The sequence below is a fragment of the Benincasa hispida genome, chromosome 8 (assembly GCF_009727055.1).
Source record: "Benincasa hispida cultivar B227 chromosome 8, ASM972705v1, whole genome shotgun sequence".
NCBI lineage: Eukaryota > Viridiplantae > Streptophyta > Magnoliopsida > Cucurbitales > Cucurbitaceae > Benincasa > Benincasa hispida.
In genome coordinates this window covers 63,436,026-63,454,969 of record NC_052356.1, presented here as the reverse complement: position 1 = coordinate 63,454,969, position 18,944 = coordinate 63,436,026, and the positions used below count along the sequence as shown (strand labels likewise).

Below are 18,944 nucleotides of genomic sequence, written 5' to 3'. Positions count from 1 at the left end.
ATTTCATCTAATGTCTTCTCGTGACTAAATGAAATAATGAGTTGTTGATTAAAAAAAATTATGAGTCACAACCAACTAGAGCAACAAAATTCCCTCAAGTGAATGTTGTGAATTTTAATAATCGTGGTCGAGATCGTTGTTATGGCCGTCGAGGTCGTGACCATGGCAGGGGAAGAAATAATTATTATTTTCGTGATGATCATTCTAGTCCTAGAAATTTCAAAAGAACCACACAAAATGATAATCCCAAAGGAAAAACTCCACAAGATAAAAGTCCAAAAGGTGTTAAAAATAAATGTTTCCGATGAGGAATGATTGAGCATTGGTCACATACCTATTGTACGTCAAAACACTTAGTTGATCTCTATTAAACCACCCTGAAGAAAAAAGGGAAAAATGTGGATACAAATTTAACATACCAGCATAATGAAATATTTGACCCATTCAATATAACATATTTGGATGTGGCACATTTTTTCAAATCTCCTGAAGAGAAAATTGGCACAATTGATGGCGTAACAAGTGTTTCTTTTGATTTTGAGAATATTTAGTGTTGATGTTGTCCTTTTTTTCCCCTCTATTTTTATTTTTTTTTCTTGGTTAATGTTAAATTTTATATATCTCAAGTGTTGCTTTTCTTATTGTAATTATTTTCTTTTAATAAAGAAACATGGATCATTTTCGTACATTGAGTGATTAAAAAATGAGCAAAGAAGATCTATGTTTGGCTGATAGTGTAATTACACGTACAATATTTATAAGTAAAATATATTTTTCCAAATTCACAATGCTGGAAGCAAAAGTCAATACAATATCAAGTTCTGCAAACCTAATTGAGGAGTTTGAAGCAAATATTATTTTGTCTAGAGGAACAAAATTTACAATTGACAATGCATTGTTCTCTAGACAATCAAAGAGAAATCTACTTAGTTTTAAAGATATACATTGCAATGGTTATCATATTAAGACTGATAGAAAGAATAATATGAAGTATTTTTATATCATATCTACTGTCTCATATGAAAAATGTATACTGGAAGAGTTGCCTACTTTATCTTCTGGGTTATATTATACTCATATACGAGTAATTGAAACATATGTAACGATGAACCTAAAGTTCATGAATCCAGACCTATTTACAATTTGGCATGATAGATTAGGTCATCTAGGGTCTATATTGATGAGAATAATTATTGAGAATTCAAATGAATACCCATTGAAGAGCCAAAAAATTCTTTAATCTAATGAATTATCATGTGATGCTTGCTCTCAAGAAAAATTAATAATTATACCATCACTACCCAAAGTGGAAATTGAACCCCCTGCATTTTTAGAACAAATTCATGTGATGGTATATATGGACTTATTAATCCACTAAGTGAACCATTTAGATATTTTATGGTATCAATAGGTGCATTCAGCAGATAGTCACACGTGCTAATTATCGGGTCGAAATCTTGCATTTGCAAGATTACTTACTCAAATAATTAAGAGCACAATTTCTTGATTATACAATTATGACCATTCGTCTTAATAATGTTGGTGAACTTACATCCCAAACTTTTGATAATTATTGTATGTCAATTGGGATAAGTGTTGAACATCTTGTAGCTCATGTTCATACACAAAATGGTTTAACAGAATCATTCATAAAGTGTTTGCTATTAATTGAATTATTGCATGTCATAAAATGTTCACAATTAATTGCTAGACCATTGCTTATGAGAGCTAAGTTTCCTACATCTGTATGGGGACATGTTATTTTGAATGTAGCGTCACTTGTACGTATTAGGCCAGTAATTTATCATAAGTACTCACCATTACAATTAACTTATGGCCATGAGCCAAATATTTTCCATATGATAATTTATTTGATGTACAATATTGGTTTCAATTACTCCACCACAACATACTAAAATGGGTCATCAAAGGAGGTTAGGAATATATGTTGGATATGATCTTGCATCAATTATTAAATATCTTGAACCCCTGATGGCTGATGTATTTACTGCACGATTTGCTGATTGTCATTTTAATGAGAAAATTTTTCCAATATTAGGGGAGGAATTAAGAAGTTGGAAAAATAAAATTACATGGAATGCATCATTATTGTCTCATTTAGATCCCTGTACAGATTAATGTGAACTTAAAATTCATAAAATGATTCATTTGCAAAATATAGCAAATTAGTTACCAGATGCATTTATGGATGCAAAGAAAGTAACTAAATCACATATACCAGCTGCAAATGTCCCATCGAAAATTGATATCCCAACACAGCAAGTTGTTACTAATGAGTTTGGAACATGCTACGTGGTAGACCAGTGGGTTCCAAAGATAAAAATCCTCGAAAAAGAAGAAATCCTTGACATGACTACTGAGGAAGGTAAAATACCTAAAGATAATAATGAGATTTTAATAAACTATGTCATGACAAGAAAAATATAGAATTGAACTAATGTAGTTATTGACAACATTTTTGCGTATAATGTTGCTCTTGATATTATATCTAAAAATGAGAATTAAACTCACTTTCAAAACATCAAGTTTTCAGACCAGTAGTCTGAAAACCAAATAGTGTCAAACCTGTGTGATACAGATGAATATTTGTGAGAAAAAGAAATGAAAATAATGAGGTCACAAGTTATAAAGTAAGACTAGTTGCACAAGGTTTTTCACAAAGACCTGGTATCGATTATGAGGAGACATATTCTCTGGTGATGGATACAATTATACTAAGATATTTAATTGGTCGGGCTATATATGAAAGTCTAGACATGCATTTTATGGATGTAGTCATGACATACTTATATGGATCTCTTAATAATGATATTTATATGAGAATTCCTAAAGAATTTAAGGTACCTAAAACATATAAATCAAATTCCCGAGAATTGTATTCAATAAAGTTACAGAGATAATTATATGGATTGAAACAATCAGGACGAATGTGACACAATCGCCTGAGTGGATATTTGTTGAAAGAACGATATTAAAATAACCCAATATGTCTGCCTGTTTTTATAAAGAGGTCACAGTTATAATTTGATATTATAACTGTGTATGTTGATGATTTAAATATAATTGGAACTCTTGAAGAGCTTTAAAGGCAATGGAATATCTTAAAAATAATTTGAGATGAAAGATCTCGAAAAAATAAAATTTTTCCTTGGTTTGCAAATTGAATATTTAACAGATATCTATTTATTCATCAGTCAACTTATACAAGAAAATTTTTTAAAAGATTTTATATGGACAAAGCATATCCATTGAACATTCCAATGGAAGTTCGTTCACTAGATATGAAGAAAGATATATTTCGACCTCGGGATAATAATGAAAAACTTCTTGGTCCTGAAGTACCATATCTTAGTACAATTGGTGCACTTATGTATCTTGCTAATAGTACAAGACTAAAAATTGCATTTTTAGTAAAATTATTAGCAAGATATAGTTCTTCTCCAACAAAAGGACATTGGAACGGAATTAAGCATATACTCCGTAATCTCCGAAGAACAATTGATCTGTTTTTTTTTTTATTCAAATAAATCAAATTTTGATCTAATTGATTATGCAGATTTTGGATATTTATCTGGTCCACACAAAGCTAAATCTCAAACAAATTATCTGTTCACATGTAGAGGAACTACTATATCATGGCCATCAGTGAAACAGACCATAACAACTACTTTCTCAAATCATGCTGAAATTTTTGTAATTCACGAGGCAAGTCAAGAATATGTATGGCTAACATCAATAACTCAACACATTCGTAGAACATGTGGTTTGTCTTCTAGTAAAAATCTTCCAACGATGTTATATGAAGACAACACAATATATATAGCTCAAATCAAAGGATGATATATTAAAGAAGATAGAATAAAACATATTTCACCAAAGCTTTTCTACACTCATAATCTTGAAGAAAATGGTAACATCGCTATACAAAAAATCTGTTTCAAGGATAACCTAACAAACTTATTTATGAAGTCATTACCTACAACAACCTCTAAGAAATTAGTATACAATATTGGAATGCAATGCCTCAGAGACCTCAAGTAATATTTCCATTTGAAGAGAGTATTATATAAATATTACAATAAAATAGATGCTCATCCTTCATGTCTCCATGTGTCTTTGTACTTGTTGGCCATTTGTCTTATAACTACACATTATTAGTGTCCAAAGAAGCCACCTCCTACTTGCCAATTTGTCTATAAACAAAGATATTTGGTGGGTTCATATAGGTGTGTGAATATTGGTGAGAAATCTCAACTTTTTGAAGCGAAATTAGAGAAAATTTCATTATTTTCTTATTTTCTTTAAGTTATTTAATTATATTATTTTAATATTATAATTTCTCGATATTTATGTCCCATACCCCTTAGTTTTACAACAGTCACAACCTTACTTCTGTATTTTTCTGTAAAAAAAAATAAAAAATAAAAAACTACCCTACCGTTGAAATTAGCCCTAAAATATTGTTATGCTCATGCTTATAGAGTTACAAACTTAAAAAGGGAAAATATATATTGTTTCAGAAAAAAGGAGAAAAAAAAAAGGAAAGACATATATATATATATATATATATATTCTTATTTCCTTGTGGGTTTAAATTTGGTATTTGGTAGAGTTTGGACATTCTCCTTATTTTGTTCCTCATGGTTGCGGAGGGAAGGACGAAGGTTTAAGCACAACGGCGACGCTGCAACTTTTCTCAGGTGTGGCAAATTTCTTAAGCCAACTAACAAGTAATTTCATTCTCGTCTTTCATGGAAAACCCTAAAATTTGAAACGAATAGATTATTCGTATTCCGGCCCGGAGCTGAATTTTCCTCCGTTTCATTTTTTGTGAATCCGAATTTTAGCGTAGTGAATGTTGACATTGTTTGGGTGTTTTATGGTTCTGCTTCTTGAAATTTTCTTAAGAACTAGAGGAAGGAAATAAGTGTTCAAATGGTTTGTGTAGGAATTAGGAAACCCAAACTTTCTTTTAACCTATCTATAATATGTAATGTTGATGTTATCATCAAAAACTTATTTAATCCTCATTGTTGTATAATCAGAGAAAGAATGCTTAATCTCTTTCTTGTATCTAGAACTAAACTGTTATGTTTTATGTTAATACAATATTTGTCGGGCATTAGGAAATGGAAATCTCGTGAAACTATGAATGCTCATGACTCAGGGTCAATTTTTGACTAAATCTATATGAAATTCACTCATGTATAATGTATACATTTTCAGCCTCTGAGAACGGAATCCAAATATAGAAACTCACTCCTTTTCTTGATTTGATGGATTGGGATTGACAGATCCCGCAAGTGAACGGATATATCTAATAACAATTCATGAATTAAAATGGGGTGTTACTTGGTCTGAAGGTAGCAATACAAACCATTTTTTGTATCATGTCAATTGGTTCTTAGCATTTCTTGATATGGGTGTTACTCTCTTTTGCCAATACCTTAATTTTATGACATTTGATAACTCTTTTTTCGAGCGGAGGACGAGGAGGGAGGGTTCTTTTGCTGTGAAGTTCTGTTTGGTGTGGGTGCTTAATGATGATACGATTTTTGAGGGACTGACTTTTGTAGATGATAAGATGCATCAAAATTAGCTCTCAACTTTCGAAAAATTTCTTCATATTCCAGTCTTGATTTGCTCTTTTTTTAATGTTTCAATGACTTAGCATTCATATTTTCACATTTTATATTCTGTAATTGTTTTGAAGAAGGGAAGAAGTATACAAGGAACAGACAACTGAATACTGCCCTCGTTGCAATCTTTCTTGTTGAATGCTCTTTAGTCTGTTGTCTGGCCAAGTTACTGAAGTTTCTGTCTCCATGTTGCCATATCTTCCTATTCTTTGCTCCATTTATTTAACAAAATTTATTCCTTTACTCCCTTTTCCCCAGTGTATGAGCCACTATTGTAGAGATACAAACATGGCTGATGAAAATAACTCAAGTTCAGAATCCTTATCAAACACTCAAGTAATGTATCGTTGTAAGAAGTGTCGTAGAATTGTTGCCACGCAGGAGAGTATGGTCACCCATGAAAGAGGAAAAGGTGAATCGTGCTTTAAGTGGAACAAGAGAAGTGGTAATTCACGAGGAATCGAAAACAAGCCAGCTGATTGCACCTCCATTTTTGTTGAACCAATGAAATGGATGGAAACCTGTAAGATTAAGCAAATCAAACCCCATTTTTCTCTTCTTCTTTTGTTTCATCTAATCTTGCTTGCTTGCAGTAGAAATCAACTCATTTCTTTTTTTCTGATTGACCAGTGCAAGATGGCCATGATGAAGAGAAACTTGTGTGTATTGGATGCAAAGCTCGTTTGGGTTCCTTCAACTGGGCTGGAATGCAGTGCAGCTGTGGAGCTTGGGTTAATCCTGCTTTTCAACTTCACAAAAGCAGATTAGATGAATGCCTTATGTGAATAAATTAGAAACGAAATAAAGTTTACTTGCTAGTTGTAGTTGCTATAGGTCTTCGTCTATGGGCTCTTGCTTTTTTTCTTTTCCTAGAACTAGATATCTAGCCAACTTGATTAAGCAGAGTATTGAGAAGTTCAATCTTTGGTAATTCTAAGACAGAAACCGAAGTTTGGATTGTTGAATACTGAATACTTATGGGAAAGGAAATTTTGAATCCAAGATCTTTTGAATGAGAATTAACACGGATGCAACAATTTTGTTGGAAGCCTTAGGCTACGGGGTTCAAGTAGCATCCTATTTGGGAATTTGTATAGTACCAGCCAAGGACTTATCCGAAGTTTGGATGGAAATTTTGTTTACAAGACTGAAGTTCAACCAATCATACGGATATCAGCAAAGAAACAAGGTTCTTGACGTTTTAGATATGTGTAGAACGATTTTTCTTCCTCAGATTTGGAGAGCTCATTTGTTTCTTCACTATAAATTTGAGTCTTTGTTTGTCATATTAAGTTGGCGGTGCAATGTTGTGGGGTGTGATCAACAGCGAAGTCGAGCGATGTGGTGGTGATCAATGAACAACACCAAGTTTGTCGAGAAGAAAGGAGGAAATAAAAGGAAAAAAGAAGCAAAAAAGAAGAAAACCCACGTCAACCTCATGAACCAACCAAAAATGTGTTTGGCTCTGGGTGATATTACATACAGACCTTTCAAAGTATGTATACATCTCTGGTTGAGATCGAACCATTATAATTTTTGTGTGGCTGATCAATTGTTAATCATCTTAAAATGATCCAAAGCAATTTAATTAAGTTTGTAATTGAGATATATTATGCTTGATACATTAATGGAAGCTCATTATGACCACTACTTTTAGTTACGGATTGCTAAACATAGTTTAAATGATTAAACATTTTTTTTCAATTTTATTTTAGTTCCACAATTTAAAATAAAAAATAAATACTTTTTATTTATTTTCTTCTCTAATATATAAATCTAAAAGGAAAACGAAAATAGTATTATTACTATATTATCATTAATATTCTTCAATTGAACATAATGTTTGTCTCAAAGCTCAATAATTCTCAAAAGTCCATCCAACAACTAAAAATAAACAAAAAAAATAACAAAAAAATCGAGAGAGATAACTTGAAAAGGAGAATTAATTTTCTGATTGATTTTGGTACCAAACTCAGACCAAAGCTCACACTTGTAAAATAACAAAAAAAAAAAAACGATTCTCCTATTTCAGATCCATTCTTCTCTCAAAACTAAAAAAATAAATTGCAGAAGAAACTGAAAATTAAATCTAACCTTAAATTAAAAAAAATTTTAAAATGATAATAATAAATCACAACTTAAATTAAACATTACAGCTTTTATACAACATTCATAAATCAGAGAGAGGAAGAAGGTAAAGTCTGTACCCATTCCATTGACCGAGTATAATATGCATACTAGTATCAAATGTTTAAATTAATGGATGAAGTCAAATTTAATATTATATTAATAAAATAATATTGCAAGAATTTAAACATATAATATTGGACTTCCTGAACTTACCATCTTAAAATCACCGATTTGACCAAAAAATTTAAGTTAATGGATGAAAGCAAATTTAATATATCCTATCATCTAACAAATATAAATGCACCAAATACATCTTATCAAATATAAACATTTTATACTATAATTAAAGTAATTGACATGATTTGAAATGAAGATCGAGCATCATCGGCTTCATTGTATAGAAAGTGGATGGTCAAGTTTTTCAGTGGTTCGTACGAAGTTAAATGAAAATGCCCCCAGCAATGTCCCTGCAACGGGGCCGACCAGGTACACCTAAATCCTTTCGTGATGTGAACTAGCAATCGCAGGTCCTAGTGACCTTGCTGGATTCATCGACCCACCCGATATTGGCCTACACATGGTTAATCCAACTTTTATTACATTGCATCATTTCAACCACATATATATTATTCAACAAATTATCTTTCTAGTCCTTGAATTTTGAAGATATACATCATATGGAATAAATTCTAATTTGAGATTTTTCCCAAGTACCCACAAAGCTTTTACAGAATAAAAAGCCAAACTGAAAGAAGTGTTATTGTTTTGGTTACCCAGCAAAGATGGATGTGATACATACAGCTGACCCCACTGCTATGCCTCCAAGCTCTCCTACCTGCCAAAATCACATATAAAAAACACAGAGAACAATCTTAGCAAATGAAATTAAGAGAGAAGGAGGTTAACAATAATATGTTCTTACGGCTTTCATGTACATCATACAAAATGAAACAACCATCTCCACGAGAAGTGCTTTAAAGGTGAAACTAAGTTGAGTTGAGTTGTTATACGCAGTGTGAAGGCTCATACTGTAGCTCCAGTTAATTGAGTTGTTGCATTTAGTGGAACCTACATCGACTCATATAATTAGTATATATTGAATTATGCTTCAACTGAAATAGTCCATTTCCAATATTTTTTATTTTTTATAAAAATAAATATGTTTGAAACTAAACTAGAAAATACTCTAAAAAAACATTTCAAGGTCCAGAATGGATCTGCTGTGAAACTTTCTTGCTATTACTGAACTATGAAGATGAAATTCATATTTCAAGTGTAACAGTGTAATACTTTGAAACTTTCTTGCTATTTTTTTATCCATAAACATGAGCACAAGTGAGAGGTGGAGAGTGGTAAAGCAAGAGAGAAATGGAAGAGTCCTAGCGTGTGAGAACACTCTAATTTTTTCCTCAGGAGAACCACATAAGGCATCGTGGATAATCAATACATTTTTAGTGGATCCTGACAATACCAAATGACCATCATCATTTTTAATTTTGACACCAAACATACATTGCAAACCATGATATTAAGCTTTTGAATTAATTAGTGATTTAATATGGTATAGAACAGATTATCTAAGGAGGTCTTGTGTTCGAATCCTACAATATTATTTCATCTCTAATTAAATTCACCTTCACCAAGCAACTTAAATTTTTGGATTACATAAGTTAATTAAATGGATATGAATATTGGGTTGGCAGAGAGTAGTCGACAAAGATGATAGGAGATTTTGAACATGAATTCTCGAAGTTGGGTTCTTTGAAATGCAAAATTCTCCACAATTCGGCCATATTTAAGAGTGTTTTTAAAAAACACTTTTCTAATCATCAAAACAATCGAACTGCATTACGTTTTTAATTAATCAAAACTAATTTGATATTTAGTTTAAGAAAAAAAAAATATTTTTGCCTCTAAGTTTTGGATCTAGTTTTTATTTAGTCTCTAATCTAGTTTTTAAGTTTTGAATTGTTTCAATTTAATTCCGAAATTTGAAAATGGTGTAATTTTACCTTGAGATTTAAGTTTTGTTTTAAATTGGTTTCTAATCTCAAAATTGTATATTTTTAACCTCAATTTTTTATTAAATACTCATTCTCAATCATTGTTGTCAATTTCTATTCATTAATTAAAAATAATTATGAGTGAAAATTTTAAATTTATTTTTAAAAGGGATAAAAATAGTGAAACTTAATTAATTATAATTATTTTAATTATTTTTAATTTGTTAAGACAAATTAATATTAAAGATAAAAAATAAGTATTTAGTGAATAATCAAAGTTAAAAGTGTTATTTAAATATAGGAACCAAATTAAAGTAAAACTCCATGTCAAAAGTAAAATTATAACATTTTGAAATTTATGGATTAAACTACAACCAAACTCAAAAGTTAAGGATTAAATGTGTAATATTTTGAAATATATGAACTAAATAGAAATTAGATTCAAAATCTAAGGACCAACAAGTATTTTTCCACTAATTTTATACCTTTAAATACAATTTTTGCAAAACATGTTTTAAAGCAATTCATTAAAATTTATGTTTGTTTGAATTAAATGCATTCCGACAAGGTAGATCATATGGCACATGGGTTGTTCATTAGCTTAACTTTTTTTTTCCACCATCAAGTTTTCATTTTTTAAAATTAATATCTTTTTGCAAACTCGATAAATTAGTTTTTCTCGAAATCATACCATCGAGATTTTGTTAAAAAAAATTAATTTTTCTAACTCACTCGTTGTTTTGAGCCTTCTTGGTGAAATTCCGAACAATATTAATACTAATATTCTACTTGATCTTATATATTTTCAAAATTTCTCCAAATTTGATTATTATTACCAAATCTTATATCGAATTTTTACATAATTTTTCAAATATTTACCCCAATTTTTGCTTTTGTAATTATATGAATTTCCAAATGAATCTACCAATTATGATTCTTCATATGAATCTCAAGTGCACTGTAATTTTTAAATTTTGTAAAAATCAAATTTTGTAAATAAAAAAAAATAAGATTTGGTAAAACATAAAGAATCTCGATGTTAATTTTGCCCGAAATATACTGAGATTCTTTATATCTCCATTCCTTTTTGGAAAATTTGATCTTTGGGCTCAAAGATTTGAAAAATTAGGTAAGATTTGATATTTAATTTGGAAATATTACGTGATATTTAAAAAAATGGATAGATATTCAGTACTAATTGCCCTTAATTTCACCGAAAAAGCTCAAAACACGAAATTTGAAAAAGTTAGATTTTTATGTAAATCTCGATGATCGATCTTAAGTGAAATGGATAAAAAAAAAAAAGTATTATAACGAGTTGAAAAAAATATATTAATTTTGAAAGATGAAAATTTGAGGAGGCTATTTCTAAGTTTTTGTTATCGTTAGTTTTTGTTATCGTTCTTTTAAAGGGTTGAGGGGTTCACACAAATATGTGTTCACTAATTCACTCTTTTAATGAAAGTTAAATAAAAATAAAAAGTTAGTGCGGGTGGATAGAATAGGTAGATCTAGAAGTTGGACTCATATATATATATATATATAACTTTTTTTCTGAAGAAAAAAAAATCAAGAATTCAGTCCCTTTTTTCACGGTTAAGTAAGGGAATAAAATAATAATTCAAAAATTTATATTCTAGGTTGTTGGTGTTGTGAATCTGAAGAGCACCATGAGAATACGACCAATAAAATATAATATTAAAATAAAATAAATTAAATATATAAATAAACAAAAGAAATTAAATTAACAAAATATAAAATAAGAAATTTCTCTAAATTCTCAATTTTTTCCAATTTTCATAGACTTTACCCAATGTGTGTCTTTCAAAATCCACAAAATGTCACTATTTATAGCAATTTGGTAAGTAGAAGGTAGATTACATGGACATTAATAATGTGTAATCTTGAGACATATGGGCTATAGGTTGTAAGTGGAGACTTGTGACAAAGGATTATGCCCAAGTTGAGGAAGTAGTAAAGAAATTTTCTCACCCGTTCTCATATTAATATTTATTACAATTCTTAGCCACATATTATGACTATGAAGTATGGCAAATGGATGTCAAGACTGCTTTTTTGAATGACAATCTTGAAAAGACCATCTACATAAATCAGCTAAAAGGATTCATTGAACAAGATCAAGAGCAAAAGGTTTGCAAGCTTAGTCTGTCCATTTTTGGATTGAAACAAGCATCACGATCTTGAAATATAAGATTTGATACTGGATTTGATCAGAATGTTGATGAACTTTGTGTTTACAAGAGAATCATCAAGAACTCAATAGCTTTCCTCGTGGGAACTATGATGTTCCGTAGCGGAAGCGGGGATCGGCCCAATTTTTATTTTCATAGAACAAAATATGCATAAATTCAGAAAATTATAGCATGCAATTGATGGAGAAATAAGAATTAAGGTTAGGAGAAATATGTACCCTTGAAGACAAAAACTTCTTTACGAATCCTCTTCTCCAGTCATGATCCAACAAACGGTAAATCCAAGGAGCACCACCACAAGAATTATCTCTATATTCTCTTAGGATGAGAATTTCTCAAGAGGTGTGAATTTTGAGATTTTTGGAAGAGAATGAGAGAATTTGAGAGAGAATTTACTCAAAAAAGAATCATTTGCATTGTTTTTGGCCAGGGAGAAGAAAACCCCCCAACCACTTCCCATCTCACATTCAAACTTGAGAAAATCGTGGGAGAGAGTTATTCAACTCTCTCCTCTAATTAAATTTTAAAACTAATTTTAAATTTAATTAAAAATAATATAAATTATATAATAACTCATTCCTCATATAACATATATTATACTTTATGTTATATCGAATATAACATATAATCCATAATTTATATTATATCAAATAAAACATAACCTATGGTTTGAAATTCTCTCATTAAACATATGTTATTTAATATGAATCAAATTCATATTAAATTTAACCTATAGTATTTACATGAATCCAATTCATACAATTAATATTTGAATCATATTCAAATATTTATTTCCTCTCAAATAAACTTTATATTATAATGTATCAAATACATTATTCTAATTATATCACATATAATTAATTTAAATTAGTTATATCATATATAATTAATTTTCTCAATTAATTTGAACAATTCAAACTAATTCAAAATTAATTCTCAATAATCCTTGTTGAGCTATAGAGGGAACCTTATGGACCTGTAGATTGAAGCTCCTATGGTACTTGAATAATTAATTAAACTCTTTTAATTAAATCATTCAACATCCATTAGCTGTCGGTCACTCCAGTAAAGATCAACAGTTGTACTCTTCTCACTACATATATATTTCTGTCTCCATTGGATATAACTAATAAACAATGCGATGACCTTTCACAAATTGTTCATAAGTACAGTTCGGCCAAAATTATCGTTTTACCCATTTGGTTACATTTAACTACTTTTGTACCATTGATCCCCCTAATAAACAATAAGTCATGGTCCAACTATGACCAAATCCCTCTCGAGCCAAGAGAGGGTGTGGCGCCACATTGTTCAAGTCCCAGAATTAGCCCTTAAGGGAGCAATTTATCTACTTACCCAAACGTAGGAAATGAGTGAATTTCATCTTATGTAGTTATGTTTTGCATCTCCCCAATCAGACGAATTTCCAAAATGGTAGGCTTATTGAGTCGGCGATCTGACCACTCTCACCCATACAAATCAAAATACCGCCTTCATGTTGGATTTTATGTCCTAAAACTCGTAGTTTGTAATATCATATTCTTGTTCAATAAAGCTGTTATTGAAAATTTTTAGTAAATTTAAATTCTATATTCATGAATCCAATAAACTAATGTTCTGAGGCTATTAAGTTTAAGTTTGAACTTTATGTAGTGACATAAATGTCGATCAAGTTCAAATATATGTAGTCAAAATGGTCTATAGTATATGAATAAGGTTGGGCGCCTTATTCTGGGGACACTATGGATGCGACCCATTTTGTAGTTAGTACAAATGATGTGATCCTAAATCGTTCATGTGGAGACATGAAAATGGGGGTCTCCTATGTAAAGAGTTTACATAAGAGTGAACCATGAAATAGTCACTTTTACGTTTTAAATGTCGTTTAAGGTATAAAACTGACTATTTCGTTAATTGATGACCTAGGTAACTTAATCTTAATCTTGAGCTAACTATGGACTCATGTTCATTCAGAATTATCCTTAGATCTGCATAGGTGAGGGTAGCTCATTATCGTTGGCCCAATAAGCCTCCCATTTCAAGGGTAATATCAGGTGGATAGTTGGGAACATAGGGTGCAAGACGAAATTCACTCCTACCCATTATATAGATAGGTTGTTCCCTTTAGTACTGAATCCAAGTCTTGAACAAGGGGCCCCACCCTCTCATCGGCCCGAGAGGAGTTCGGTTTATAGGTTGAACTTTAAACCAATTGTTCATTAGAAGATCGGTGGAACTTAAGGAATAAGATGTAGTCTTGAGGGTAAAACGGTTTTTATGACCCAGCCAAGATTACGAACAACCTGTGAATGATTAGCTTACTAATCATGATTATATCATATGGACACAAATATATCTATAGTGAGGGGAATGCAACTATGAAACTATAGTGGAATGACCCGTGAGTTAACGAATGTTGATTAGCTCCATCTAAAGAGTTTAGCTAGCTAATCTCGGATCGTTGGAACCCATGATCTATAGGTTCATTAAGTTCCCCTACTAGTTCATATGGAATAAACTTAGAACAGTATGATAGAATAATTCGAATTGTTCAAACTAGGTGAAAAGAGAGAAACCGACAAGTATATGTGATATATTGGTTAGTTTTTTAGTTTAGAGATACAACTTTAATATTAAAATGTGATTTAAATATCAAGAATATGAATACGTTCATATTCGGAAGCTCGGAAATAATGGAAATGGTCAAAGATGTAAAAAGTCAAAGAGTTGACTTTTGACTTTGAAAAGTCAAACTTTGACCGACCTTGTATTCAAATGTGATTTGAATTTCGAGAAAATGAATGCAGATTCATGCTCGGGAGGTCAAAATTTTTCAACACGGAAAAAATCATAAAAAGTCAAAATGTTAACTTTTCGGTCAAAGTTTGACTTTGACCAAATGACTATTTTGCCCTTTGACTAAAGTTAGTGGGAAAATCCAAACTTTTGTTGGATAATTCCACTAACAAAATAGTGGGCTAGGTGTTGGCTTATAGTAGAGACATTCAGCTCACTTAGATAGTGGATTCTAGATGTTGGGTTTTTATGAAGTTATTTCATGCAATTTTGCATGGCCATTTTCTATAAATATGGGCTTGTCATTTTGGATTAAAAACTTTTGGACATTTTGCAAAATTGAGTTTTTAAAAATAGGGCTGAAAAAATCCAAACCCAACCTAAATTTCACTCTACTATTTCCTTCACTTTCTCTCTCTTGGGTTCTTCATCCATCGAGCCCCACAACCAGGTTCTGAGTCCAGAGGATAGTAGGTCAGCTCTAGTGGTTTTTCGATTCGTGTTCGAACAGAGATAGACGAGTTTCGGGAGCTTCAAAGATATTGTTTCTAAAAAAACCCTAATTAACTAATTTAAGGTTGTATGTTTAATTTATGCAATTAGAGTAAAATTGATCCTCAATTCCGCTGCGCATGCCTACTTTTCCATCATGTGGTATCAGAGCATGTTTTAATTTTACTCAATTGCATGTGGTGGGTATCAATTTATTAGATAAAATTGAGATTGGAAACTAAAATGGTTTTTAGGTTTTGGCAATTAAATTAAGTTTTTTTTTGTAGTATTAATTTGTAATTGCTCACATGTTTATGAGCATTAATGTATGAAAAAGGGTCTGTAAATTTGCTAGAGTCATTAGAGTTGAAATTAAGATGTAATTACTTGGTTCCGGGAAAGAGGACAGCTTCAAAATGAAGAAAAAAAAACTCACAGACCCGAATTTACTCCCAGACCCGAGAAAGTTGCCACCAAACCCAAAAGACGTGCTCCCAGACCCGACCCGAAGCCCAGATCCGACTCTCACACTCCGCGCACTCCACCAGACCCGAGACATGCTCAGATCCGACCCGATTCTTCGCCCGCCTGCTCGCGCCCATGCGCCCGCGTTTCCGTCTACCCACCCCGCGCTTCCATTGACTGCGCTAGTGGGCATTGACTAGCCGGTCCAGACAGTCTGGACCTGTCCGTTTGACCTGGTTGAGCCAATTTGACCAGTTCAACTTGGTTTTTTGGAGTTTTGGGCCGGTTCGGGAATTTTTTGGCCGGTTCGAGTTGATTCAAATGTGTTTGAACCTAGATCGAGAGCGGTTTTTTGTACTAGCTTAATTTAAGAGCCAAAATCAATTCATTTTAGGGTGTTTAATTAATTATGCATGTTGATGTATGTTTTAATTAAACTTTGAATCTTGTTGTGCATATAGTATGCCATATAGATTTAAAATCCCACCATAGGTTAACATGTACATGCATTTGATATATGTTATAATTGTTATAATGTATATAGTATGCATGTTAAGTGTTTTTTAATATAAAGTGTTATATTAAAGCATGATCATCAAGTATGAATGTATGTTATAGATGTATGATTCTAGGATTATACTGATTATAATTTTATTTTATAATTGTTATAAAATAACCTAGACTTTAAAATCTACAACAAAGATAAAAGTTGCATGCTCACCTAGATTTAAATTGGTGCAATTTCAATCGCCTTTTCTAAAGAGTTAAAATAGGTCAATTACTTGTTAAATAAAGAGTTATTTACTTACCCGGGGAGATCTTGTCTAAGGTTGGGGGTTCTTAAGATGACGATTTATGGAAAACCTCCTACCTAGAGATCAAACTGGCATCTAAGTCAAATAACTCTAGTTTTAATGAGCATGTGTGAGAGAAGTGAGGTAATAAAATTTGTTTATCACCTAGACATCATAGGTTAAAATCCAGTATAAGAGTTATACATAGATCTATCACCTAGACTTAGGATATGTTTAGTTTAGTCGAAATATATCTCTAAGTATTTTTTTTATACCCGAAACCGTTATAGAACTCTTCAGCTAGAGAGAAGTAGCATACTTTTAGCTCTAACGTCCCTAAGAGTTCACGTCGTGAGGTCCATGCAGGGCTTTGGGTCGTGCTTAGGAGCGGACTCCCTTCGGAGAGTGTTTGCATAGATCAATATCAAGGTGAATAGGGGAAGTAGTTCATAGTAAGTGGATGAGGGGTATGTAACAACATATCCCACGGTTTCTTCCATTAGGTCGCACCGTGAGATTCCTATAATGCGCCTGCATGTCTGCCCTGGGGCGACCTTTCCCTTCGGAGGATTGTATTATAGGATTTGGAACACCGCGAACTCCAAATACGGATAGGCTCTCTTAGATCAGTTTTTATATTGACTTTCCACTTTCGGGAGCATGTTGATTCTAGTTTTTTAAATCCAAAAATGGAAGGTTACACTTACAAGAATCACTAAGATGTTAGTATATTCTCGACCAAAGTAGCGATAACTAAAGTGCTATAAGAATAAAGAGTTATTCTGGGGTTATCATCTAGTCAAGATTGTCTTGGTTCAAAAGAGGAATAATCGACTGCTCTTCGGTGGAGGTTACTCTAAACTTTTGAAACATCGTTGCAAAATATAATAATGAAGGGTACATTATTATTATTATTCTTATTATTTTGCTAAACTTGATTGGATTTAAAAGATTAATGTTTTTTTTACTAAAAATGATACGTTTATCTTTTCAGATGAATAGCTCGATAATTCAACTCTTAGCTTCCGAGAAACTAAATGGCGATAATTATTCGGCATGGAAATCAAATCTAAACACAATACTGATAGTTGAAGATTTAAGATTTGTCTTAATTGAGGAATTTCCTCAAGCCCCAACCTCAAATGCTAACCGAATTGTTCGGGAAGCATATGATTGATGGGTCAAAGCCAATGAAAAGGCCCGTGTTTACATTCTTGCCAGCATGTCTGATGTTTTGGCAAAGAAACATGAATCCTTAGCTACGGCTAAAGAGATAATAGATTCATTAAAAGAAATGTTTGGGCAACCATCATGGTCCCTTAGACACGAGGCAATTAAGCACATTTACACGAAGCGTATGAAGGAGAGGACCTTTGTTAGAAAACATGTCTTGGACATGATGATGTACTTTAATATCGTTGAAGTAAATGGCGGACACATTGATGAGGCTAACCAGGTTAGCTTTATCTTACAATCTCTTCCGAAGAGTTTTATACCTTTTAAGACAAATGCATCTTTAAATAAGATAGAAGTTAACCTCACTACCCTTCTTAATGAGCTCCAAAACCTTACTTTAGTTAAGGGGAAAGAAGTGGAAGCAAATGTTGCTACCACTAAGAAAATATTTATAAGAGGATCGTCCTCTAAAAATAGAGTTGGGCCCTCTAAAGCTCAAATGAAAAAGAAGGGAAAAGGGCAGACTCCCAAGATAAAAAAGGGAAAGAAGGATACAGATAAAGGAAAATGTTTCCACTGTAACCAAAACGGGCATTGGAAGAGAAATTGCCCGAAGTACCTTACAGAGAAGAAAGTTGAGAAAACGGCACAAGGTAAATATGATTTACTGGTCGTTGAAACATGTTTAGTGAAATATGATACTTCAACCTGGATACTAAATTCAGGAGCCACTAATCATATTTTTTTCTCGTTTCAGGAAACACATTCTTGGAAAAAGCTTGAAGAAGGTGAGATAACCCTCAAAGTTGGAACATGAGAGGTTGTCTCAGCTGAAGCAGTGGGAGATTTGAAGTTGTTTTTTTAAGATAGATATCTAATACTTAAAAATGTTTTGTATGCACCTCTTATGAAGAGGAATTTGATATCTATCGCTTGTATTATAGAACAATTATATACAATATCTTTTAATATAAATGAAGCGTTCATTTTTTGTAAAGGTATTCAAATTTGTTCTACTACTTGAAGACAACTTATATAAGTTAAGACCAACTAGAACAAATTTTGTTTTAAAGACTGAAATGTTTAGAATATTAGAAACTCAGAATAAAAAACAAAAGGTTTCTTCCAACGCCTATCTATAGCACCTAAGACTTGGTCACATAAATCTCAATAGGATTGGGAGATTGGTCAAGAGTGGACTTTTAAGTCAGTTAG

General features: G+C 31.9%; 2 protein-coding genes across 2 annotated transcripts; one reads left to right on the top strand and one right to left on the bottom strand.

Moving 5' to 3' along the window:
• Nucleotides 1-4,609: 4,609 nt before the first annotated feature.
• Nucleotides 4,610-7,310, top strand: LOC120082699 (probable inactive dual specificity protein phosphatase-like At4g18593). Its single transcript, XM_039037976.1, has 3 exons — nt 4,610-4,721; nt 5,919-6,183; nt 6,291-7,310. Exons 2-3 carry the CDS (start codon nt 5,922-5,924, stop codon nt 6,443-6,445), a joined length of 417 nt encoding a protein of 138 aa, XP_038893904.1. The 5' UTR covers nt 4,610-4,721; nt 5,919-5,921; the 3' UTR covers nt 6,446-7,310.
• Nucleotides 7,311-8,062: 752 nt separating this feature from the next.
• LOC120082407 (aquaporin NIP2-2-like) lies at nt 8,063-8,846 on the bottom strand. The gene is made up of 3 exons (XM_039037569.1): nt 8,713-8,846; nt 8,564-8,625; nt 8,063-8,361 (listed from the first exon to the last, which is right to left on the bottom strand). The coding sequence occupies exons 1-3, from the start codon at nt 8,815-8,817 to the stop codon at nt 8,283-8,285; spliced, it is 246 nt and encodes an 81-aa protein (XP_038893497.1). The 5' UTR covers nt 8,818-8,846; the 3' UTR covers nt 8,063-8,282.
• Between the last annotated feature and the right edge of the window lie 10,098 nt (nt 8,847-18,944).

Excerpts from the sequence above, each read along its gene's own strand:
- LOC120082699 (XM_039037976.1), top strand. The coding sequence starts at position 5,922 with ATGAGCCACTATTGTAGAGATACAAACATGGCTGATGAAAATAACTCA. Across the intron at positions 6,184-6,290 it reads AATGAAATGGATGGAAACCT|TGCAAGATGGCCATGATGAA; the intron begins GTAAGATTAAGC and ends CTGATTGACCAG.
- LOC120082407 (XM_039037569.1), bottom strand. The coding sequence starts at position 8,817 with ATGAGCCTTCACACTGCGTATAACAACTCAACTCAACTTAGTTTCACC. Across the intron at positions 8,626-8,712 it reads GTATGATGTACATGAAAGCC|GTAGGAGAGCTTGGAGGCAT; the intron begins GTAAGAACATAT and ends TGATTTTGGCAG. Across the intron at positions 8,362-8,563 it reads ATCACATCCATCTTTGCTGG|GCCAATATCGGGTGGGTCGA; the intron begins GTAACCAAAACA and ends AACCATGTGTAG.